Source organism: Mirounga angustirostris, unplaced genomic scaffold, assembly GCF_029215605.1.
Source record: "Mirounga angustirostris isolate CCGP_5_RB_7025 unplaced genomic scaffold, mMirAng1.0.hap1 SCAF_12, whole genome shotgun sequence".
Taxonomy (NCBI): domain Eukaryota; kingdom Metazoa; phylum Chordata; class Mammalia; order Carnivora; family Phocidae; genus Mirounga; species Mirounga angustirostris.
This window is the reverse complement of record NW_026991720.1, coordinates 70,772,251-70,797,255: the sequence shown is the minus strand read 5'-3', so window position 1 is coordinate 70,797,255 and position 25,005 is coordinate 70,772,251. Positions and strand designations below refer to the sequence as shown.

At 39.8% G+C, this 25,005-nt stretch overlaps 2 protein-coding genes across 9 annotated transcripts in view; one reads left to right on the top strand and one right to left on the bottom strand.

Annotated features, from left to right (window-relative positions):
- The window catches only part of PEX1 (peroxisomal biogenesis factor 1), a 70,726-nt gene that overhangs the window by 34,409 nt on the left and 11,312 nt on the right, over window positions 1-25,005 (bottom strand). For 4 of the 5 annotated variants that reach the window (XM_045864713.3, XM_064575270.1, XM_064575272.1 and 1 more), the window contains 3 exons: window positions 21,631-21,782; window positions 19,043-19,147; window positions 2,522-2,665 (listed from right to left, as the gene is read on the bottom strand). In XM_045864713.3, coding sequence (XP_045720669.1) covers window positions 2,522-2,665; window positions 19,043-19,147; window positions 21,631-21,782 — 401 coding nt within the window. Of the gene's footprint in view, window positions 1-2,521; window positions 2,666-7,325; window positions 7,592-19,042; window positions 19,148-21,630; window positions 21,783-25,005 lie in introns of those variants that run through there. The other variant, XM_045864717.3, reaches the window with a different exon arrangement.
- Window positions 7,665-23,490, top strand: RBM48 (RNA binding motif protein 48). 4 transcript variants are annotated; one of them, XM_064575275.1, is made up of 5 exons: window positions 7,665-7,913; window positions 8,897-9,087; window positions 10,735-10,880; window positions 18,906-18,966; window positions 21,969-23,490. In XM_064575275.1, exons 1-5 carry the CDS (start codon window positions 7,803-7,805, stop codon window positions 21,997-21,999), a joined length of 540 nt encoding a protein of 179 aa, XP_064431345.1. In that variant the 5' UTR covers window positions 7,665-7,802; the 3' UTR covers window positions 22,000-23,490. The 4 variants fall into 4 exon arrangements, with proteins under 4 accessions (XP_064431345.1, XP_064431343.1, XP_045720675.1 ...); XM_064575273.1 differs by lacking the exons at window positions 18,906-18,966; window positions 21,969-23,490 and adding exons at window positions 12,557-12,930; window positions 15,613-16,339; XM_045864719.2 differs by lacking the exons at window positions 18,906-18,966; window positions 21,969-23,490 and adding exons at window positions 12,362-12,930; window positions 15,613-16,339.

The following is a 25,005-nucleotide window of genomic DNA, read 5'->3' as shown; positions in this document are numbered from 1 at the left end:
TGAGCCACCCAGGCGCCCTAGCACAACATATTTTTTAAAAAATAAAGATAAGGGGCGCCTGGGTGGCTCAGTCTGTTAAGCGTCTGCCTTCAGCTCGTGATCCCAGGGTCCGGGGATCGAGCCCATGTTGGGCTCTCTGCTCGGCAGGGAGCCTGCTTCTCTTCCTCCCTTTGCAGCTCCCCCGGCTAGTTCCCTCTTTCTGTCAAATAAATAAATAAAATCTTTGAAAAAAAAAATGTTAAGAAGAAACAATAATGACATCAAGTCATGGCTTGATCTAATATATATACACTATTATTTATAAAAGTTTTTTTTTTTTTTTAAAGATTTTATTTAGTTATTTGACAGAGAGAGAGAGATAGTGAGAGCTGGAACACAAGCAGGGGGAGTGGGAGAGGGAGAAGCAGGCTTCCCGCGGAGCAGGGAGCCCGATGTGGGGCTCGATCCCAGGACCCTGGGACCATGACCTGAACCGAAGGCAGACGCTTAACAACTGAGCCACCCAGACGCCCCTTATTTATAAAAGTTTTATGACTTAGTTTTATAACTAACCTCAAACCATGGTGCTTCTAGAAAAGTAAAAAAAAAAAAAATGCAGAGACAGAGATCAGAGCCAATTACTTACAAGTATAAACATTCACAGCTAGAAGTAAAGTAAAACAAATGTGTCCTCATTCCAGTCTATGGATATATATGAAATGCTAGTGTATCTCAAGAAGCTGGAATCCACCACCTTACTTTCTTTCCCCCCTTCTATAGGCATTTCTGGAGATTGAGGAGTAAAATCCAAAACCACCAAGTGTTACAGGCTCCAGTGAACCAGCCCTTCCTTCTCTGCTTTTGTGGATTGGAGCCAAATTTCCCCAAATGCCTCACCATCAGTGAATCTCCCTTCAGCATCTCCCATATGCCCTATTTGAAAAAAGTGATTCTGGGGGTGCCTGGGTGGCTCAGTCATTAAGCGTCTGCCTTCGGCTCAGGTCATGATCCCAGGGTCCTGGGATCGAGCCCCACACTGGGCTCCTAGCTCAGCGGGGAGCCTGCTTCTCCCTCTCCCTCTGCCTGCTGCTCCCCCTGCTTGTACTCTCTCTCTCTCTGTCAAATGAAAAATTAAATATCTTTAAAAAAGAAAAGAGTGATTCTGGGAAAGTACAAAGCAGCTCCTGCCCACCAAGAAGCTATAATCCTGGGTAAGCCAGTCCACTTTGTTCCTATTCTTTGGGAGATAGTGCCTTAGGCACAATACACAGAGGATCCGCAGAAAATCCGGTAAAAGCTCACTCTGAAGCAAAGAGGCATTAAAAACACACAAGACTGTTCGGAGGCTGATGAAGACATCAAGGTTGGGAACAGGAAGCTGGTGTTTCCCACGGGGAAGGACCACATACTTGAAGCGAGCAGAACTTTAACTTGTTATGCAATCCTGGGCAAATTGTTCTATTTCCCTAGGTTTGTAGAGCAAGGCACCTAAATTAGTGATACCTAGGGTCGCTGTGGTGCTAAAGTTTTAAGATTCTACCAAAGATTTAGGGTGAGCAAAGGACTAATAGTAGGCCTATGGATTTGTCATTAGTGGCCTATTCTCATTATCAAAAATGTGCAAAATCAGTCTGTGTTCAAAACAAGTTAAAAAGATGTGATGTTCTTGGATACTGTTGTGGGAAACTGGAAATAGAATGCAATTTAGCCCCATTTACCAAAATTTTAAATATGCAGCCCCCTAGACTCTGCAATCCAATTTGTAGTATTTTATTCCATATATATATATATATATATATATGTATATGTATATATATACACAAAGATGTTCAATGCATATTGTTTGTAATACATGGAAAGGTATCTCTGATATACTTTGTGGGGGGAGAAAACTGCAGAAAATGTGTATGTTCCCATTCTTTAAATCCTAAAGGTGTACTGAGATCCCAACATACAGTACATACTCATTCTAAGGCTGGGGTTAAAGAAAGAGAAAAACATTTTTTTACTCTCACTTGTAAAATATTTGTAATGAATGTGTATTACTTCTGTAGTTTAACATACTTAGAAGGGAATAAATTGGTGAATACAATAAAATGAAAACACAGACATAAGTCCTAAACCTAGGGGTTTACAACCTAAGCATATTAAATTCATAGCCAAGACAAAAATAGAAAAATAACAACTCTTTTGTTGGACAGTTTCAAGTATGACCCTGGAAGGTTAGAAGATTTGCCAGAAACAAATGAAGTTCAATAACAGTAAGTAAAACTCAATAATTCATAAAGCAAAAATAATTACATACAAAATTAGAGAACCTGGAAAGTGAGTAAAATAGAACTCAAATTCAAGTAGGGAGCAGACCACAAGATAATGACTTAACAACAGTATATAGTTAACTTGAATATCCTGGACTGGTTACAGTAGCACACAAATTAGGTGTCATCTCACCTCCTTAAAAAAATTAATCTGAACATTTTCTTCCCATTGCTATATTATGTGACATTAGGAGAAAGTCATAGTCATCACATTTTGTACTTACCTGGTCCCCATTTGAGAGTCCAAGTTTCTGACCAACTTGTCTGTTAATTTCAGCCACATTTTCGCCTTGATCACTAAAATGCCTACCTTCCACCCAACTCAAGAATGCAGGCTGGTGACCCCAGGTCACTTCTATAGCTTGATTCTGTTTATTCAAGAAATAAGAAAGGGGGTAGGGAGAAGAAATAAGAAAGGAGGGGTGAGAGTTTTTATACGCTTTTCTGGATTCACATAAAAGATAAACTATTATTGCAACCCACACATAAAAAAAGAGTTCTACAGATGGATGGTAGCTCTCTGTTAGAGCATTTAAAAAGCTATAAACAGGACACCTGGGTGGCTCAGATGGTTAAGCATCTGCCTTCGGCTCAGGTCATGATCCCGGGGTCCTGGGATTGAGTCCTGCGTCGGGCTCCCTGCTCTTTGGGAGCCTGCTTCTCCCTCTGCCTCTCTCTCTCTCTCATGAATAAATAAATAAAATCTTAAAAAAAAAAACCTATAAACATTTCTAATAACCAAAGCTGGTGCTGCTATGGGTGAAACCAATACCTTGTTTTCTTATTATTTTTTAAAGATTTTATTTATTTATTTGACAAAGAGAAACACAGTGAGAAAGGGAACACAAGCAGGGGGAGTGGGAGAGGGAGAAGCAGGCTTCCTGCCTAGCAGGGAGCCCGATGTGGGGCTCATGTGGGGCTCGATCCCAGGGATCATGACCTGAGCCGGAAGACGCTTAACAACTGAGCCACCCAGGCGCCCCTCCCTTGTTTTCTTATGATGCAAATTCATTCAACCACTCCAAAATTCAAAATGGCAATAGGTAGCCAATGAATTTACCTAAACTCTGAGCCATGTATATATATATACACACACACACATACTTATTCTGAATTAATGATTCGAAGAAGAAAACCACACCAGAACGTATCTCTGCAGTATTTTCTATAACAGTGAAAACTTAGGACTGTCTTAAATGTCTATTAACAGGAAAATTATTAAATGAGCTACAAATTTACTATTTTAGTAAAGCATGAGTCAGTAAGTAGAAATATATGATCATTAAAAATGTAACAGTATTTGTTTATTAGAAGAGAATAAATGTACATGGTAAAAGCACAAAAATTACAAAAAATAAAAGAAGCTAGGTTCCTGTTCCCACAGGTAATTACTGTTAATAGTTTCTTTTTTTTTCTTTTTTTCTTTTTAAAGATTTTATTTATTTATTTGACAGAGAGAGACAGCGAGAGAGGGAACACAAGCAGGGGGAGTGGGAGAGGGAGAAGCAGGCTCCCCGCAGAGCAGGGAGCCCGATGCGGGACTCGATCCCAGGACCCTGGGATCATGACCTGAGCTGAAGGCAGTCGCTTAACCAACTGAGCCACCCAGGCGCCCTGTTAATAGTTTCTTATGTACATTTCCAGAAATTTTATATTACACAGCTTCTTAAATAATTCTGAAAGTTTTACAACTATGGAATTATAAGTACAAAAATCAAAATATAAAAGGCATTCCCATTAAGATCAATTATATGAAATAAGTTTGTGACTAAGGACTTAGAAAACAATGTTTTCTATGATTAAAGAATTACAAACTCATTACCGAAACCTTAAAAAATATATAAACTTGGAAGAAAAAAGGAATTACTGATACTCCCTCCACAAGACAACCACATGAACAATTTTGTCTAGCTAATCCTGTTTTCTATGCAAAATCTTTTAAATAGTTGTATATTATAGTCATGATTTAGTATCCTTTTCCCCACTTAGCATTGTATCCTAAGCTCTTGCGCACACATATCATTTTTTTAGTAAAAAGTAAGGACTTCATTAATAGCCATCAAAACTTACCCATCTCAGGGAGTTTTAGTATTTTGAAAGTCATTTACTTATATCAAAATAAATTCATTCATTTACATCAAACTTTACTACCTCAAAACTGATCATATAGGCCGCTGTTTCTTTAAATAGGAAAAATTTCAAAGGATGTTGGAGCCACTTCTGATGCAATATAACGTACTTTAAATTAGCCATGTTATTAAAATGTCATTAAAACTTTGTATAGAAGAAAGTCATCATGTACCACTTGTGTAATTTTTCCCACAATTCACAGGATAGTCCAACCGCTCAGGGTAACAAAACCCTTCCATCACGCACAGTGTGATAAAGTATACAGAGCCCTGGATTTGGAGTCAAATTCCAAATTCACTTGTCAGCTGTGTGTGAGCTGAGGTTACAAGGGTGAAGATGACCAACTGGCCATGTGCTTTCACACTCTTTCATCAGACTCTGTGGCATATAATTTCATGAGAAGAAACTTTCAAAACCAGAGATGTTAAGTAAGGAAATACAAAATATGCCCTGAAATATCAAAGAGGAGGGTTCCACCAACTCACTGGAAAAGGGGAAAATCAACTTTATTAAATAGGAAAAATACTTCAGCTATTCATTTGGTCAAAACGTAGTAACCAGCTCCATAGTCATAATATATGTTCAGTTGGATTTAGTAAACTTTGCAGACTAATATGAGTCCATTTTCATATAAAACCTTTCCCACCTGAACCACAGAACCTCAGATAAAGAGAAGAAACCAACAGACTGAAGAGAAAGGAGCCTGGGCTTCTCAGGAGGTCAATCAACAAAGACTGACCACCTGCTTCTGCCTATACCTGTGGTACTGGTATCACCTGGAGGGAACTTTCAGGTGGAATCACAGGTGGTCAGGCCTTAGGACCGGCCAGATCTGAGGCCTGGCTTCTCCCCTGCTAACACAAAAAGAAATGACAAGTCTGCACCTGGCCATTTCTGGAGGGCGATTTAGGTTTATCTGTCTGCATTCAGTGTGGATGTGAATCCTTTCCCCCATTTCAGCAATCACAGCAAGCACTGAGCCCAGCATACAGACAAAATAACTGAATTAAAGCAACGGCTCTCAACTAGGGGCGATTTTTGTTCCCCAGGACACATCTGGCAACGTGTGGAGCCACATGGAGACGTGGTTTTTTTTGCTATCACTACTGAAAAGGAGTTGTGTTACTGGCATCTAGTGGACAAAGATCAGAGATCCTGTTAAGTATCTTACAATACCCACCACAGTCCCCCACAACAAAAAATTATCCAGCCTAAAGTGCCAAGGTTAAAAAATCCTGAGTTAAAGCATCTACTGGGTATCCAGTCCTGAAATAAGGACTTGGATAAGCAAAAGACGATACTTGAAACACAGAGTACAAGTGAGATGTGTCACATAAACACAACAGTGAAGTTTTGAAAAGGAGACAAATGTGAACAACCCAGAATTTGAAAGCTAGGCAGAGGAGGTAAGATTATGCTCAGCTTTTGAAGGCATGAAATGAAGAAAAACGTTTTGGGGAGAAAGAATAGCATGAGTAAGAGTACAGAAGTAGGAAGGAGCTGGGTTATGAAAGAACAGTGAGAAGACCAGTCTGGATGCTGCAGAGTAAGAGACAAGAGGACAAATTACCTGGAAATGGTACCCACCTAGAAGGGCTAGTTTCCTAACATGTGAAAGTACAGAAATGATCTAGAAACCGCAGGTCCCTTTCGCCATCAACATTCTATGATTCTGTAACAGTAGGTCTCAATTCTTGTGCATCCAAGTAGCCCAAAGATATTTTTTAAATTACAGATGCCTGAAGCTCACTCCCCAAGATTCTGATTCAGTAAGTCTGAGAAAGGACCAGAACATTCGTATTTTGAAAAGCTTAAAGGTAAATCTGACACAGGCCAGGAAACTATTCTTCTGACCCTCTTCCCATTACAGCATTATAGGTATTATGTACTCCATGCTTCAGCCCAAATAAAACAATTCAACACATTAACTCCCAACTCATGACTTCCTGCTTTAATAATTACCTATGCCCTCTAAACCAATAATGCTAGGGGAAAAATAATCTAGAAAAATAGTTCCAGAAAAGTAAAGTGGAAAGGTGGGATACTTAAAATTAATGTAAACTCTTAAATACGCACTCCTGCATGATTAGCCAGTGGTGGGTACCATGCATCCAGGATTTCAAATATTCTATCCCTTTGCCCGCATAAGCATACTCAAGCTCAGAGACTATGTGCTTCCATTTCTAGTTATGAAAGCGCAGATGCTGTATCTCTTTTAATAATTAATTAGAAGGGTAACGGCAGGGGTTCAAGTATCCTACCTATGTACTTCCAAATATGCGTAATTCTGCGCATTTCTGGTACACCTCGGAACTGTTCCAAGCATCAGCGACACAGGGAAGAACCTTATTTTATTAACCTACCCCGCTCGGGGGAGACGGTGCTCAGTCCCTGTTAACGAACCCTGTTAACCTACTGGGACTCTGCAAACCAAATCTGCCCCTCCCTCTGGAGGCCGGGACGGCAGCCGTGCAAGCACCTGGAAATCACTAGCAAGAAAAACATTTTTTTTTTTTTAATTAAAAAAAAAAATTAGCGAATTTCCAGGAGCTTTTCCAAACTGGAGAAATATTTCTGAATGCAGACGTAGAGTATTAGGATGCTTGAAAGCCCAGTCTCACCGAGTGAAAACACCTGAAAACAGGGCAAGTTAAAGGCCCAAGGCTGCACTAAGCGTGGTGTGGGCTGCAGAGCCTGCCCCCGCCGGCCTTGCCCTCGAGCGGCCCTCAGTCTGGCCTCTGAACGGCTCGGTGGCGACGAAAGGCAGCCCGTGCCACGCCTCCCAGAGACGTGAGGGCCGCCGCGTCCCTAAAAAGTCTTGGCCCCGTCCGACCCCAGGCTGCCAACCAGGTGTCCCGAGTCTGGGCTGGGAGCCCCCGTCCAGGGCCGGTGCGTTACCTGCAGCAGGTGCAGCTGGGCCACGAGGCGCCGCGGCAAGTGGAGGAAGCAGTCGCGAGCGTTGGTGAAGACCACAGTTACCGCTACCCCACCACTCTCCGCACCCGCTAGGCGATCGCTGCCCCACATTGCGGACGAGCGAGGAGCAGCCCCCAGCCGTCCACTCAAGCCGACGGGGGCCACTGGGCAGACCGAGGGCGTCGGAGCCAGAGAAGATCGATCGGCCCCGCCCACCTCGCCGCGCGCGCCCGGACGAGGAGGGGCGAGCAAGCTGCTCCAGCTCTCCGAGGTCTCTCCGCCAGGCCGCTGGAGGGCGGCACCTCGTTCACCGAAGACTCACTCACAGGAAACGATGCCCGACGCTGTCGATTCTCCAGCCAATCCCGGCACGCCTTGACCCATCTTCCTCTCTTATTGGGTGAACAGGAACGCGGCGAGCCGGATGTTGTCATTTTTGCAAGGGCCAAAATAGGCAAGATGGCGTCGAGCGGCGGGGAGCTTGGAGGCGTATTTGACCACCACGTCCAGAGGGCTGTGTGCGACACGCGGGCCAAGTATCGGGAGGGGCGGCGGCCTCGTGCTGTCAAGGTAAAGTGATTTTGGTTTCATTCGCTATTCCTGATAGCTTTTTCTTAGCTCTAGCTCCACATGTCCAGTTTATGTAAATAGAGGCTTGAAGGGCTGCGGTCCTGTCCATCAGTCATTGGAGATGGGTATGAGAAACCGGTACTCAGTGACCAAAGATTCTCACGAACCCTTTGGTCAACTGCTATAACGTCAGCTCCGGAAGGACAGGGCTTTGTTTTAGTCATTGTATCTTCCGTGTTTACAGTAGTGCTTGGCGCATGGTAAGCACTCAGTGAATCTTTGTTCTCTCTCTCTAGTAACTTCTTCTGAGCCAACTTCTGCAAAATATGTCGACTGAAGATAGTCTCTGTTTTAATTAGAGGCCCTCACACGGAGGGGTGAATTTATTCTTTATTTTTTCTGCAGACCGGCTGAACGGAATGTTTCTTCTTTTCAGAGCTTTTAAGTTTTTAATTTTAATTCCAGTATAGTTAACATACAGTGTTATATTAGTTTCAGGTACAGTGTAATGATTCAGCAATTCTGTACATTACTTAGTGCTCAGCATAAGTGTAGTCTCTAATCCCCAGAGCTTTTTTTTTTTAATAGAAGATATGTCTTACAATTATCATATGGTTTCACTTATTTGTGGAACATAAGGAATAGCATGGAGGACATTAGGAGAAGGAAGGGAAAAACGAAGGGGGTGAAATCAGAGGGCAAGACGAACCGTGAGAGACTATGGACTCCGGAAACAAACTGAGGGTTTTAGAGGGGAGGGAGGTGGGGCGATTGGTTAGCCCGGTGATGGGTATTAAGGAGGGCACGTATTACATGGAGCACTGGGTGTTATATGCAAACAATGAATCATGGAACACTACATCAAAAACTAATGATGTAATATATGGTGACTAACATAACATAATAAAAAATTATTTAAAAAAAGAAGATATGTCTTAGGTTTATTCGGAAAATACCTTTTTATGTGTTTGCATTTCTTTTAGGTATATACAATCAATTTGGAATCTCGGTACTTGTTAATACAAGGAGTTCCTGCAGTGGGAGCAATGAAGGAATTAGTTGAGCGATTTGCTCTATATGGTGCAATTGAACAGTATAATCCTCTAGATGAATACCCAGCAGAAGACTTTACAGAAGTTTATCTTATTAAATTTATGAATTTACAAAGTGCAAGGTAATGTGCAAGTTAAGCATAAGTTTCATTTCCTCCATTCCCATTGCTATCACTTTGGTCCCAGTTGTCCCTCATTCATACCTGAATTACTCAGTAACCTAACATGGCCCTGTATTATTTTTATCTTACTCCAGTCTCAAATGTCATTCCCATGCTTAACAGCCTTTGGTCATGTATTGTGGTAGATTAAAAAATGGGTTTGAGGTAAGTTTTCGAACTCCACTGCTTACTAAAATCACGACTTTGGACAAGTTATTTAACCTCAATAAGCCTGTTTTTTCTATTCTATGAAATCTGTATGGTGAAAGAACCTATCTTGGGGGTTGTGTGGGGATGGTATGAGATAACCCATGTAAAGGGGCTAAATGTAGTGCTTCCTATGTTCAGAATGCAGTAAACGTTAGCTATTGAAGTTCTTAATGTTATGCACCTTTGTGAATTGACCTAACCTTTTCCAGCTTTCGGTATAACAAATTCTCTGCTTCAATAAGGCTGAACCATGAAACGCCTTATCTAGTTTTATGTTGACCCTATGCTTGTCACTAATCTGATCCAAGACCCATCCTTCTTTGGCTAGTACCATTCATATTTTCTTTTTCTCTCTCTTTTTTAAGATTTTATTTTTAAGTAATCTCTACACCCAACGTGGGGCTCCAACTTACAACCCCGAAATCAGGAATTGCATGGCCTACCAACATAGCCAGCCAGGCGCCCCACCATTTATATTGTCTTTCTGTACTACAAATAGCACTTGCAGTCTCCCACTTGATTTTATGGGGTCATGTATTGTTCTCAGTTTGCTGTCATATGTAATCTCACTTTCCTTAACCAAGTTGCCTGCCCCTCACGGGTCATATTTTCTAGAGCTTTTCCATCTCCCACAGCACGTAGTACAGTAGGCTGTGGAGTTCAGCATCTCAGTTTGAATCATAGCTCCACAAACTAGTGTGAGCATGTTATAAATCTCCCTAGGCCTCAGTGTCATCATATGGTTTTTATGAAATGTTAATTCACTTAGGGCACTACCTGGTGCGTGGTAAAATCTCAGTAAGTATTTTTATCATTATCCCTGGGCACAAAAGTACTTAAGTATTTATTGTAGTATAAGGCCTGGCCACTTATATATATTTAATAAGTATTTGTTGAATATCATCTTCTAACTTTCTCATTGATTAATTATGTATTCAGTATTTACTTAATTATTAAAGATTTTACGATTACAGTATTATTTTTATTAATTTTTATGTATGAATCCCATTGTGCCAAAAAGGCTAAATTGGGTATGAGCTAACTCTTAAGGGCCATTTAACACAGAGAGATCTCTATTTCATGACCACAGATTGTGTACCTCAGGTTAACTGCTGGCTCCTAAGCTAATTAAAGGGAGTCTGGTTATGTGTGGATGACTTAGCTCAAAACCTGTTCGCACTGTAGGGAGAGAGGATGAAAGGCGCAAAGAGTACGCACCACATCAGTAGAGTCAGTTCCATCCACAGGTAGAACATCTTAACTGCCAAACAATAGGATGTAGGTACACATAGCAAAACCTGAACTTTGCTCTTTAGATCAATGCATTGTATACTAGTTCAGCTTTCATCCTAAGTAAATCAGGATTAATAAACCATGCTATCATGTATTTCTGTTTAGGACAGCCAAGAGAAAAATGGATGAACAGAGTTTCTTTGGTGGATTGCTTCATGTGTGCTATGCTCCAGAATTTGAAACAGTTGAAGAAACTAGAAAAAAATTACAGGAGAGAAAGGCTTATATAGCAAGAACTACTAAAAATAAAGGTATGGAAAGCCAGTTACTAAACACCTCCTATGTGTCAGGCACTCTGCTAGGTATATCATCATGGAGCTCCCAGTCTAGTGGGAAGAGAGGCAGATAAATGATCACAATATTCAGTAACTGTAAACTGCAGGATTCTGTGCAGCACTCTTAAGTAATCTGGGCTGGAAAGGGAGAGATGTTGGTTTGTGGAAGAGTTCCTACAGGATGAGAAAGGTGGCCACTGAGTTTTGAAGGATAAGTAGACATTACTCAGAAGGGGAGAGGAAGTGAGGGGAAGGTAGGCCAAGTGGCATGAATAAATGAGCATCATGTGTTTGAAAGAACATGAATAGTACAGGATAACCACAACACAAGGGCTACATGTGAGAAATAAGACTAGAAAAGAGGACAGGAACTGAATCATGAAGGGCCTTGTATCCCATGCTAAGGAATTAAGGCTTGACCTAAAGGCAGTGAGAAACAATTATGATTTATTTGCAGACTAGTTACCAGCTGCCAATCTAAAACTGCTAAATTTGGAAAAATTCTACTTTTTACCAGCAGCTGGCCACGTGCTGAGTTTCCCTAGACACAAATTCCAGGTGCCTGGAATAGGGTCATGGGATCTGGTACAAGGATTGTAGGAACAGAGCACTCAGAATTGGACTAAAATAATGTATGTGGTCTGAAATCTGAGTAATACTGGAGGCTCAGATTGTCAAACTTCTGCCCTTTAGTTGAAAGACAGAGTCAGTGTCCATATAGTTATTGACTATGATGATTTTATGACTGATTGGGGAAGGGTGTGTGGCAGAGGTGAAGAGAGAAATAAGGTGGGAAGACTTTTGGAAAACTTACCTGAAAATTTGGCAAGAGAGCTGTTGAGAGTCCCTCGTCATTAGTAGACATTGAACATTAACCTGTGGGATATGTGAATAGCTCCAGGAAAGCTTTTATGGTTGTGTAACAAATAAAATAACAAAATATGGGTCCAGCATATTTGCCGCCCTTAAAAACTAACAAACACAAACTAAGCAGTATGATATATTCATATAGTAGAATACTCCAAAGCTGTGAAAAAAAAAAAAAAAGCATTTAATGTAATGACCTAGAAAAAAGCCTCTAAGATCTACAGTTAAGTGGAAAACGCAAAGGCACAGAGAAATGGATATTATGGGAGAAAAAGAGGAGTAGGTGGGAGGAGGAAAAGTAAGACATACTGGGCAGATAAATAAGAAAGTAGGGATTACTTATGGAGGAGTGGAAACCAGGCATATGGGGAGCAAAGAAAGCGAAGCCTGACACTAATAAACCCTTTATCCTTTTTAGCTTTTAAGCACATGAAGGTATTGCTGGCTCAAGAAATAAATTTTTCAGGGTAGCATTTGTTAACATTTTAAAGTAATGTTTGTTCTTAAAATTACACATTTCTGAATGATGGAAACAATAAATGAACTATTTTTTCCCCCTCTTCTCTCACCTTTTAAATTGTAATATAAAGATCATTACATGACAAAGAAGAAACTGGTTACAGAGCTTAAAGACACAAAAGATTTTAGACAGGACTTCCATTCAGGGACATCTGGATTTTGTGCAACCATGCAGAACACTTCTACTGGCAACTCAGATCCTTGTCTTCCTTATTCTTGTGAATTGCCTTTATGTTATTTTTCCTCAAAATGTGCATGTTCATCAGGGGAGCATATGGACAGGGAATCAAACTTCTCTCGGGATGGTAGAAACTATGCTGAAACAGTGGAACATTGTATGTACAATGACTCTTCACAGAAGATACAAATGAAACCTTTTAAAAATTCATTGGCTTGCCCTGGTGCACAGAAGGCTGTTACTTCTTCAGAGGCAGTGGACAGATTTATGCCTAGGACAACACAGCTGCAGGAGCGGAAAAGAAGAAGAGAAGATGACCGTAAAATTGGAACTTTTCTGGAAACGAGCACGAGTAGTAATGAGGTTATGATTGGGCCTCTGTTACCAGACATACCTAAAGTGGACCTGCATGACGATTCGTTGAATACAACAGCGAATTTAATTCGGAATAAACTTCAAGAGGTAAGATCATTTTTAAAAAACTGTTTTAAAGGGGGCGCCTGGGTGGCTCAGTCGTTAAGCATCTGCCTTCGGCTCAGGTCATGATCCCAGGGTCCTGGGATCGAGCCCGGCGTCGGGCTCCCTGCTCAGCAGGAAGCCTGCTTCTCCCTCTCCCACTCCCCCTGCTTCTGTTCCCTCTCTTGCTGTGTCTCTCTCTGTCAAATAAATAAATAAAATCTTTAAAAAAAAACAACAAACTGTTTTAAGGGTGCCTGAGTGGCTCAGTCGCTTAAGCATCTGCCTTCGGCTCAGGTCATGATCCCAGGGTCCTGGGATCGAGCCCCGCATCGGACTCCTTGCTCAGCGGGAGCCTGCTTCTCCCTCTCCCTGCCTATCTGTCTGCCTGCTTGTGATCTCTCTCTGTCAAATAAACAAAATCTTGAAAAACAAAAAAACAAAAACTGTTTTAAGAGACCGTTTGGTCATAGGGCGCCTGGGTGGCTCGGATGGTTGGGCGTCTGCCTTCGGCTCGGGTCGTGGTCTCAGGGTCCTGGGATCGAGTCCCGCATCGGGCTCCCTGCTCCTTGGGAGCCTGCTTCTCCCTCTGCCTTTCTCTCTCACTCTGTCTCTCATGAATTAAAAAAAAAAAAAAAGGACTAACAGCTAAATGGAGATTTGTGGCAACTAAAGTATTGTCATTAATTTTCTTCATTTTCAGTTTTTTTATTTTTCTTTTAAAGATTTATTTATTTATTTATTTGACAGAGAGAGAGAGAGACAGCAAAAGAGGGAACATAAGCAGGGGGAGTGAGAGAGGGAGAAGCAGGCTTCCCGCTGAGCGGGGAGCCCGATGTGGGGCTCGATCCCAGGACCCTGGGATCATGACCTGAGCCAAAGGCAGACGCTGAACGACTGAGCCACCCAGGCGCCTCATTGATGTGTTTTTCTACAGTTCTCTGTTGAAGTAACTGAATCTAACAGAAATGTATGTGCTTTGATGTCATTAATCCTTGCTTTAAACAATGAACATAACATATTTTATATCATTCTAGATCTAAAATAAAAAGCAGTGGTTTTAGTCATTGAGGTCAGCCTGTGAGAATGGAGCCCAGGCCCTCCCTTTTTAAAGCTCTCCAGATGGTTCTATTATGAGCTAAAGTACAGAACTATTGTGTTGAAGGAAAATTATTACAACTTATTTCTCTCAAGTTCAAAGTTATTACAAATTACATCAAATTAAAATGCTTTTTGCTTCTTTGATAAAAATAGCCATAGAATAAAGTGAGATTTCTAAAGACTAGGCCCTAAGGTCTGCATTTCAAAATGTCAACTTCTTAAATAGATTACAGTTTCATTGTGCTACTTAAGTAGTAATTTCTTTACATGTTATTTATGTAATCATTTGCCATTTTCTAAGCACAAATGAAAGAAAGCTAACATTTGAATTAGCTTTTGAAAGATACCTTTTTATGGGGCAAGCCTTTTAGAAATCTAATTGAGGGAGAAAGACCATTCTCCTAAACTTTAACTCTGAGGTTCAGAAAGTGCTTTTCATGCAGTTGTATATGTATTTTACAGTGTGATGAAGGGAGTCTAAGGTGGCTTAATTTATGTGTTGTTTTGTTACCTGAAAATTATCTGATTAAGGGTGAGGGCTTATTTTATAATAATAAAAATCTGTGAACACAATTTCCATGCTTAAACCTCTTTAATTTTTTTAGTTTGTGCTGGCCCCCTTCCTTCCTTCAGATATAGTTGAACTGAGGCGTAGATTCAGATACATAGCTCTCTTAGCCAGAGCTGACTATATTTTCAAGAAAAAAGTTGTTAGGGGACGTCTAGATGGCTCAGTTGGTTAGCGTCTGCCTTCAGCTCAGGTCCCAGGGTCCTGGAATCGAGTTCCGCATGGGGCTCCATGCTCCATGGGGAGCCTGCTTTTCCCTCTGCCTGCGCGCTTGCCACTCTCACACTTGCTCTTTCTCTCCCTGACAAATAAATAAAAAAACCTCAAGGGAAAAGAAAAAAGTTGTTAGGTCCAAATCCTAGATAAGGAAACAGTAGAACAACAAAATTGAGAAAAACTAACTACAACTTACTACAGTTTCTAATAATTGTGCATCTAAATGAAGACTGTCATACTCTGCTTTAACTCATTGTCCACTCTTTTTCTGATGGTGTGTTTGGTTTCCCTTCCCTAGGAAATTGAGTATTATACCATTTTCTGCTTATTTCTCCAAATTTCTCATCTCCCCCCAAGGCTCCATGTCTCTTAAATACATCAGATGTTATTAGTGTTTTGAGTTATGCAGAATCAGGATGTCTATCCGTATCCATCAGATAGCAAGTGACTTCAGATATATAAAGGATTGTTAACGTAGAGTATGTATTTACATTTCTCTCTTCCAATTTTTTTTCTTCTAAATGGCTTTAGAAATTTTACTCTCATCAGTGTTTGGACAGAAAACTGTGCCTAGATCGTAGGCTGTACCCTGAAATTGGGCTCACTCTGCCTCAAACGTGAGGGCAAGAATTGGACTACTACTAGATGAATATCCTACCTCTTCTTTTTATTTATTTATTTTTTATTATTATTTTTATTTTTTTATTTTTTATTAGTTATATCCTACCTCTTCTAATAGTTTAGTTTACTTATTCTTGTACTATAAAAGCTAATTTTGGTGGTTCTCTTTTTTTTAAAACTAGGTCATTTCATCTGTGCCAAAACCTCCAGAAGACAAGCTGGAAGATGTGCATACAAGTCGTCCATTAAAGCAAAGAAGAAGAATATAGACTGTCAGCAGCAAATTCTGTTTTTTACAGCACTCTTTATTTTTTATTTTTAGCCTATCATTTTAATTGTTGAAGAGATTCTACTGCTGGTATTTTTTAATGCACTCCTCTTTGTAATATCATTCAAGCTACTTACCTAATAAAATTTCATTTTTTAAAATTAGTTTATCATGGACAAAATACATGCCAGCCAAATCTGTTCCTTAAAAAAAGAAAACTAAACTTTTCCAGGAGCTCTACTCAGTGACTTTGGTTACATCTTTTTGGCTAGAAGTGGGCTCATGGCCGTTGCTAAACTGGGGAGGTCTGGCATTGTGAATGTTTACGTTTCCAACTTCTTTGGATGAGGAAGCAAGAGAAAAGAGGGTTGTGAAAGGCTTATTCACAGTATTTGCCACAAGAACCAAGCTTGTTGGCTAACTTAAAAAATAAAATTAGGGGCGCCTGGGTGGCTCAGTCGTTAAGCATCTGCCTTTGGCTCAGGTCATGGTCCCGGGATCCTGGGATCGAGCCCCGCATCGGGCTCCCTGCTAAGTGGGAAGCCTGCTTCTCCCTCTGCCTGTTGCTACCCCTGCTTGTGTTCCCTCTCTCACTGTGTCTCTTATCAATCTGTCAAATAAATAAAATCTTAAAAAAAAAATTAGTTTATCATTACTTATTACAGGTGTTATTTTGATCATACTTAATATTACAGAAACTGGGGATGCCTGGGCAGCTCAGTCGGTTAGGCGTCTGCCTTCAGCTCAGGTCATGATCCCAGGGTCCTGGGATCAAGTCCCGCATCAGGCTCCCTGCTTCTCCTACCTGCCGCTGCCCCCTGCTTGTGCTTTCTCTCTCTCTCTGACAAATAATAAAATCTTAAAAAATAGAAGTTACAGAAACTGTTCTTTTAATATTACTTGCCACATTGTAGTAGTTATATGTAAATGAACTGAAGCAAAGATAAAAACTTTACAATGCAAATGAAGATAGGCAGTCAGGATCTGTTTCTGATTTTAATTTAAGTATTGAGTGATTCACATTCAAAAACTAGAAGTCAGGATGTGTCTGAATGCCAGGGCTTCAAAATCAATACAATTCTGTAAAGTAAAAAAGGTAAACTATTAGAACAAAGCTGAAATTAGAAGCCTACATTCTTCAGTTAACTTGTAAGAAGAATTGGCTTATCTATGGCAGAAATGAATCTGTATTTGTAAATGCTAGACTGCTAGCCGCTACTTTTAGCATACCCACATTGCTTTTCCTGTCAGTGAACCACATAATTGGAAATTGGAATAAGTATGTTCAGGCTGTTGCCTTTTTTTTTTTTTTTTTTTTTTTTACTGATAAAAATAACTTGAGAAGGCCCATACCAAATGGTGGTCTGTTTTTCTTTTCACTCTATACCTAAAGACCTCTTGCCTATTGGATTGAATTTGAATATACCAGTTAGGAAGGCTCATCCTCAGTTATGACCTACTGATACAAACTTGCTGGGATTGCTCCAAGTGGTGGATGGTTTTAAAAGAAGGTGGGGGTTTGTGGCCTTACTTCCTTGTAAGGTAATTAGATATTTTTCTCCGCTGAACTGTAAAAGACACCTTAGAGACCCCAGCATAGAATTGGAAAGAGCAAGTTACTGTCTAGAACACGCTTCTCAGACATTAAGATGCTATGAATCTCTACCTCAGGGCCTTATTAAAACGCAAATTCTGATGGTAGTGGCCAGGAGCTGGAGGATGGTGGGAATGCAGAATTATTTAAAGGTACAGAGTTTCAGTTTTGCAAGATGAAAAGAGTTCCGGAGACTGTACAACATTGTGAATGTACCTGAAGTTACTGAACTGTATGTTGTTGTTTTTTAAGATTTTATTTATTTATTTGACAGAGACACAGCGAGAGAGGGAACACAAGCAGGGGTAGTGGGAGAGAGAGAAGCAGGCTTCCCGCGGAGCAGGGAGCCCGATGCGGGGCTCGATCCCAGGACCCTGGGATCATGACCTGAGCCGAAGGCAGACGCTTAACGACTGAGCCACCCAGGCGCCCCCTGAACCGTAGGTTTGTAATTAGTTAAGACAGTACGTTTTATGTTAGATGTATTTTACCACAATTAAAAAAAATTCTCTGAGGGAGAATTTTTAAATTCTTAAAGGGAGGAGCTGCTCAATGGGTTCTGTGTTGTTGAATGGATTTCTGATCTTTTCAGGATCTTTTCAGTGACTGTGTGGAGGCTAGCATGCCTCCCCATCCCCACCAACATACACAGTATTTGACCACAAGGACAGAAAGAAGAACCTTTGCTGTGTCAAGCATCAAAAGGAAGGAAGAAAGGAAGAAAGGCGAGGAAAGGAAAAAGGAGAGGAAAGGAAAAAGGAAGGAAGAAAAGAAAGGAAAGATTCTGAGGCATTTGGTTTGGGGTGGGGCCTGAGATTTTACGCTTCTCACAAGTTACTAGGTGATACCATCGCTGCTCATGCACAGACTACACTGAGTAGCAAGGCTCTGGATAACTGAGCTACTGAATTCTGGGAGCAACTGAAGAACTGTTGGTGTTCCCTCTGACCTAAGTAGTTACTCCATTCCAGTCCATTCTATACTGTTCCCCGTCAGTCTCAAAATGAGAAGTCTGCCTTTCACACATTGCATTTTACTACATATTTCCAGGCAGAATTAGAATGTGGGAATAAACTACAATGGGACAAATCAGAGAAATGAGCTGAGATAGCTCAGGAGAGCTTAACATTATGCAATTTCATGCACAAAATTGCCATCCAAATTACTACAGAGAATAAAAGGTTTCTACAGGTTTACAAAGCAGTTGATCAAAGGAAGAATTAAAGGAAATATTAATGTGTCAAATCAATTATTAGGCTGGCTGTTCTGGCTCAGAAAACTTGTGTCAAATTAATCAATGAAAAATCTTCATGAGCACAAATACTATAAAGTACTTTAAATGTGTCCAAGATTTTTAAAACTTAATTATTCTCATTGTTTGACAACATTTGAGTTGAAAGAGACCAAGTTTTGTCCTAGCAGTTTATGGTGGGTACTTGCTGAATACACTGTTCGGTGTTCTATCCCTTAAGCAAACCAATATACCTAGTTTTCTTTGGGAAAGTAACATTAACATAAAAGAAATCAGGAATTGTGTATAAGCTAAAGAAGTTACAAGCTCAAAAAGTCTGTTGAATATAATAAATAGTCATTATTGTTGGGTCCCACATTAGGATGGAGCGAAGACCCTCATGTTTGCCTGAACTGCAGCAGTGGGCCAAAACCCCTACAGAGGTGAGTTGTCTAGCAAGTATTACTTTCTCATCCCTTATAATTTTCTCTTAACCAATTTGAGCTGTTGGCACTGTACCTTTGCTTCTGGTAAACATGGTCCAAACACCTCCAACAAAAGTCTCTCTTCTTTTACTGCTTTTTCAAAGTCTGCAAAAGATATTTTGCCATCGTTGTCATAATCCTAGAGAGGAAGGTGATTTCTTAATAAATGATAGTTTTTAATTTTGCCTGGAAAATAACTCTTTGCCAAGGAAAATTATTAGTTACACTTCTGTGGACACTACTTACATAAATCAAAAGGTACTTTTTATCAAGTCTACTTATCTTATTCCTGTAAGTCTCTTTGGAATACCTGGTATTATGGGCTGAATGTTTGTGTCCCTCCTGCCTCCGAATTCACATGTTAAAGCCCCCAGTGTGATGATTTTGAAGGTGGGGTCTTTGGGAGGTAATTAGATTTGGATGTCTTGAAGGTGGAGCCCCCAAGATATAATTACTATCCATGTAAGTGGAGAGAGACCAAAGCTCCCTCTTTCTGCCATGTGAGGACACATTGAAGTGGTGGCTGTCTACAAGCCAGAAGAGAGCCCTCACCATGGAAGTGAATCAACTGGCACCTTATCTTGGATTCCCCAGTCTCAGGACTTTTCTAAATTTTATTTTTAAGTAATCTCTACACCGAACATGGGGCTTGAACTTACAACCCTGAGATCAAAAGTTGCATACTCTACCAATTGAGCCAGCCTGACGCACCCCCCCCCCAACCCCGCAGTCTCAGGATTTTGAGAAATACATTCCCGCTTAAGTCACCCAGTCTGGTATTTTGTTATAGCAGTCTAAGAGGACTAAGACACCTGAGTTACTTTAGATACATAAAATATAGCCCTGTCCCTAAAGGACTTACACTCTAATTGGGGGAATAAGACAAAAAATTAGAGGACACATATTATTATATTGCTACTTTTGTGATAAAAACAGTGCCATAGGGCATAGATTTTCAAGTTTAATTTGTAGTAGTAGAACTTGTTCCTCAAAGGATCTCTGACTTGGGAGCCCATTATGTGAAAACGGTAAAAGTGAAGTTGCAAAAAAAAAAAAAAAAGGTGAAGTTGCTCAGGTAAGGAGCAAGGCACTGAGAGCAGTAACAGTTCAGGATGGACTAGAATCATGAGAAGATGCTTGCAGACCACTGGGAGGTCTTTCAGGATGGTTGAGATGGCCTTTAGGTAGCCAGAGAGGTATGGGGAGGAAATGCAGATGAATGGCTCAACCTGAATTCTGACAATATGAGGGAGTGTAAGTCAGGAAGAAGACAGACCTGCCTGGAGCGTTGATGACAGGGACTATGGGAGATTAAACATAGGGAGACCATGTATGTAAATTATAAATGCCTTTACTTAATTGAATTTGGGTTTGATTTGATGGGCTCTTGTTTTTTCACTCTGGGCATTACTAAATCAGGGTTGCTGAGAGTCTAACTTAGAGAAAGGTTTGAATAATTATCAGAAAAAATTCACTCCATAATACTCCCTTTCAAAAAAGAAGGGAGTGGGTTTAGTATTGGGGAACATACTATCTCTCAAGAAGTCTACCCTCAGCCCTAGCAGCAGCTAGTGAGAGTATCTCTAATGGAAGAAGATATGCTAGAGTCTGTGTTAGCTGAATGTGAGACTCAGCAGCCCCCATCATCTATTTCCTTCCCAATCCGCTGAAGAGTAATGGAGGTGAGCTGGGTCCAGACTGCCTCAGAGTGACAAATTTTCAACGGTATCCAGGATAGGGTCATAGTAAGAAGAAGAGAAATTACTATGTTCATAATAAAGTGGTACTATTGGTTTCATTGAAAGAATTCTGCACCCCATTTTCTAGTGTGACCTTGGGTAAACCTATTTGTACTTCAGTTTTCTTATCTGTAAAATAGAGATCGTAATTTCTACTACATAGGGTTGTTTTAAGGTTAAAATGAGTTCATATATTAAAGTTCTGTGAAGGGCCTGGCATATAGTAAGTACTCTATAAGGGACAACTATTTCAATTATTATGTTATCTTGTTACTGTGTTTCGATGGATTGGAGGGTGAGGGTCATGAAGACAGATGAGAGTAGCATCCCATTTTACACAAATCAAATCTGCCGCACTACACCCACACATTAATGAGCTTTTATGGATAGTAAAACATTTTAAACTAATTAACATTCATTTTGTGTGGTGATTCATTTATTTATTTATTTAACTTTTTTTTTTTAAAGATTTTATTTATTTATTTGACAGAGAGAGACACAACGAGAGAGGGAACACAAGCAGGGGGAGTGGGAGAGGGAGAAGCAGGTTCCCCACTGAGCAGGGAGCCTGATGCGGGGCTCGATCCCAGGACCCTGGGATCACGACCCGAGCCGAAGGCAGACGCTTAATGACTGAGCCACCCAGGTGCCCCGTGGTGATTCATTTAATCACCCAGCCATTCCATAAGTATTTACTGAGCACCCACTATCAGCCAGGCATTGTTCTAGGCAATGGATGGAGCAGAAAACAAACAAACACAAAAATCCCTTGCCCTCGTAAAGGTTGCTATCATTATAGAGGGACATAAATCATTTCTTTGTCTTTAGCTTTCTCTAACATCTGCTTGATTGGATATAATAAGTTATAGGTTTTCATTCTTACCATTTTCTTCAGTGTTATATCTACCAACTCTTTTATTCCTTCATCACTCTCTTCTTCAGATGACTGTTGGCATAGACTGTTCTTCAACATGTCAAATATCTCTTCTCGAGAAATGTAACCGTCACCATTCAAATAGTAAACTTCAAAACAGACTGTCCAAAGCACAAGAAATTTAAAGACTTGGATAAGAACAGTTAAAATATCACTAGTCTTCCCCTTAGTTATTTCAATATATAGTTTTTTTAAAGATAAAAACAATTTATACAGTCTGTAATTATTGGTCCATATGATAGAGAGATTTTAAAATAAAGCACCCTTTATTATACTTCTTTCCACAGGATTAAATCCCCCCTTGGATGTGGATTTTGAAAGTGAGAGTTCAAAAATGTTATGAAACCTGAAACCATGAAATTCCTAGAAGACAACAGAGGAACAAAGCTCTTTGGCATGGGTCTTGGTAATGGTTTCATGGCTATGACACCAAAAGCACAAGCAACAAAATAAAAAATAAACAAATGGGACTATATCAAACTAAAAAGCTTCTGCACAGTAAAAGAAACCATCAACAAATGAAAAGACAACCTGTGGAATGGGAAAAAATACTTGCAAACCATATCAGATAAGGTGTTAACATCCAAAATATATTTTTTATTTTTTTAACATATTCATTTTTTTATTATGTTATGTTAGTCACCATACATTACATCGTTAGTTTTTGATGTAGTGTTCCATGATTCATTATTTGCGTATAACACGCATAGAACACGTATAACAGTGCTCCAATAACTCCTACAATTCAATAGCAAAAAACCCCAACCCAATTAAAAAGTGAGCAAAGGACCTCAGTAGACATTTCTGCAAAGAAGATAAATGAAAAGTCAACAGGTACAAGAAAAGATGCTCAACATCACTAGTCATTAGGGAAATGGAAATTAAAACTGTAATGAGATATCGCCTCATGCCTGTGAGAAAGGCCATCATCAAAAAGAGAGCAAGAGAGAGAACAAATGCTAGTGTGGATGTGGAAGAAAGGGAACCCTAGTTTACTGCTGGTGGGATTATAAACCAGTGCAGCCGTTCTGGAACATAGTACGGAGGATCCTCATAAAACTAAAAATAGAACTGCCCTGTAATCCGGCAATTCTACTTCTGGGAGTATATCCAAAGGTAATGAAAACACTAACTCAAAAAGATATCTGCACCCCCATGATCATAGCAGCACTATGTACAATAACCAAGGTTTGGAAACGATCTAAGTTTCTATCGATCAATGAATGGAAAAGGAAGTTGTGGTATATATATATTCATGTAATGGAATATTATTCAGCCATTTAAAAAATGAGGAAATCCTATAATTTGTAACCACACAGATGGGCCTTGAAGGCAGTATCCTAAGTAAAATAATTAAGACAGGGAAAGACAATACTTTGTAATCTCCCTTATATGTGGAATCTGAAAAAACAAAAACCAAACCAAACCAAAGAAACAAAAAACCTGACAACAAACTCATAGAAAAAGAGATCAGCCTTGTGGTGACCAGAGATGAGAGGGTTGAAGGAAGGGAAATTAGAGGAAGATGGTCAAAAGGTACAAACTTCCCATATAAGTTAAATAAGTACTAGGGAAGTAATGTACAACATGATGACTAGAGCTAACAATGATGTATGATATAGAGAAAAGTTGTTCAGAGAGTGAATTCTAAGAGTTCTTGTCACAGGGAGAATTTTTTTTCCTTTCTTGTCTTTTTTTCCTTTTTTTTGTCTTCTTATTGTATCTGTATGAGAAGATGGATGTTAGCTGAACCTATTGTAGTAATCATTTCACAATATATGTAAATCAAACCAATCTGTATTGTCTTGAATTTATACAGTGATGTGTGTCAATTATTTCTCAATAAAACCAGAAAAATAAAAGAATTTGGGGGGAAAAAGTGGTTGACAAAGATGCAGATTCCTGTTCATGTGTACCTAGATTGGAGAGGACACAGTTACAGATTGGATATCAGAATGAACTTTGTAAGAAACATTTGATATTAAGTCTTCATAATTAAAAAACAAATAAACAGAACTCCTCATTGAGATAGCACAAAGTAAGAGTCCAGATCCCTTGGTCGTAGCAGCTCAGGGAATGCTATTTTAAAATGTTCTCCAGGTAAAACTGTATTTTAAAATGTTCCCTAGGTAGGGACGCCTGGGTGGCTCAGTCGGTTAAGCGGCTGCCTTCGGCCAGGTCATGATCCCAGGGTCCTGGGATCGAGTCCCATATTGGGCTCCTTGCTCAGCAGGGAACCTGCTTCTCCCTCTCTCTCCCTCTGCTTGTGCTCTGTCAAATAAATAAAATCTTAAAAAAAAAAAAATGTTCCCTAGGTAAAACTGATGTAGCCAGTTGAAACCATTCCTCAATCCATATTGGAGAATCAGTCCTATAGGTACTTTACAACTAACTGTATTTTAAAAAGCAGCTCATTGGAAATTTACATATCTAAGATGTCTTGGCATTTGTGAAGTATATTTAAATATACTACATTATCTTAGTTGGTGACTTCTTGTTTCTGGTATACTTGAAATCAACGAGCTTAATTTAGGTACTTGAAACTATTTATAAACAAATAATATCTTCTGTATTCAAAGAGATATCAATTCCAACTTGTAAATATTAACAGTCTTTTTCCTCTTCTCTGTCCCCACTGTTCTTCCCTGTCCCCACTGTTATTTCCTAGATAACTTCAACAATCTCCTAAGAAACTCCCCTGCTTCCAACCAATATTTCATTATTTATTATAGTTGATTCACAGCTGTCCTCTTAGGGAGTGTTGGGGAGAGGAAACTGATCCTATTTGCTAAGACTCAACTTTAATGATATACGTTCAACTTACCTTATTAGCCCCACATCTCGATACCAATTTTCCCAACTCAACATGCTCAATAAGACATCCATGCTTTTATTCATACTGTTCCTACTGTCTAGCATGGTCTTCTTTCTAGTTTTTTTCTGCTCAAGATTTACAAGAACCAACTGAAAGGCTAGTTATTCTGTGAAAGTGTCTTCTGATCTACAAGATCCACTAGAAAGAACTTTCTCATCACTCCCATATAGTATTTTGAAAATACATAGATTTCTAAGCAATCCCATTATATTGTGGTTATTAGTTTATATGTATTGGGTGACCCAGAACTGAGCATCTCCTCTAGTAGAATGATTTCCTGGGTCTCAGGTAAAACACAAATAAAAGAAGAATTTTATAGACTTTGAAAAAATGTGATGAAACTGCAATAAAGGAGATATATAAAAATATTTTTAAAGTAAACTCTACACTCAATGTGGGGCTCAAACTCACAACCCAGAGATCAAGAGTTGCATTCTCTACTGACTGAG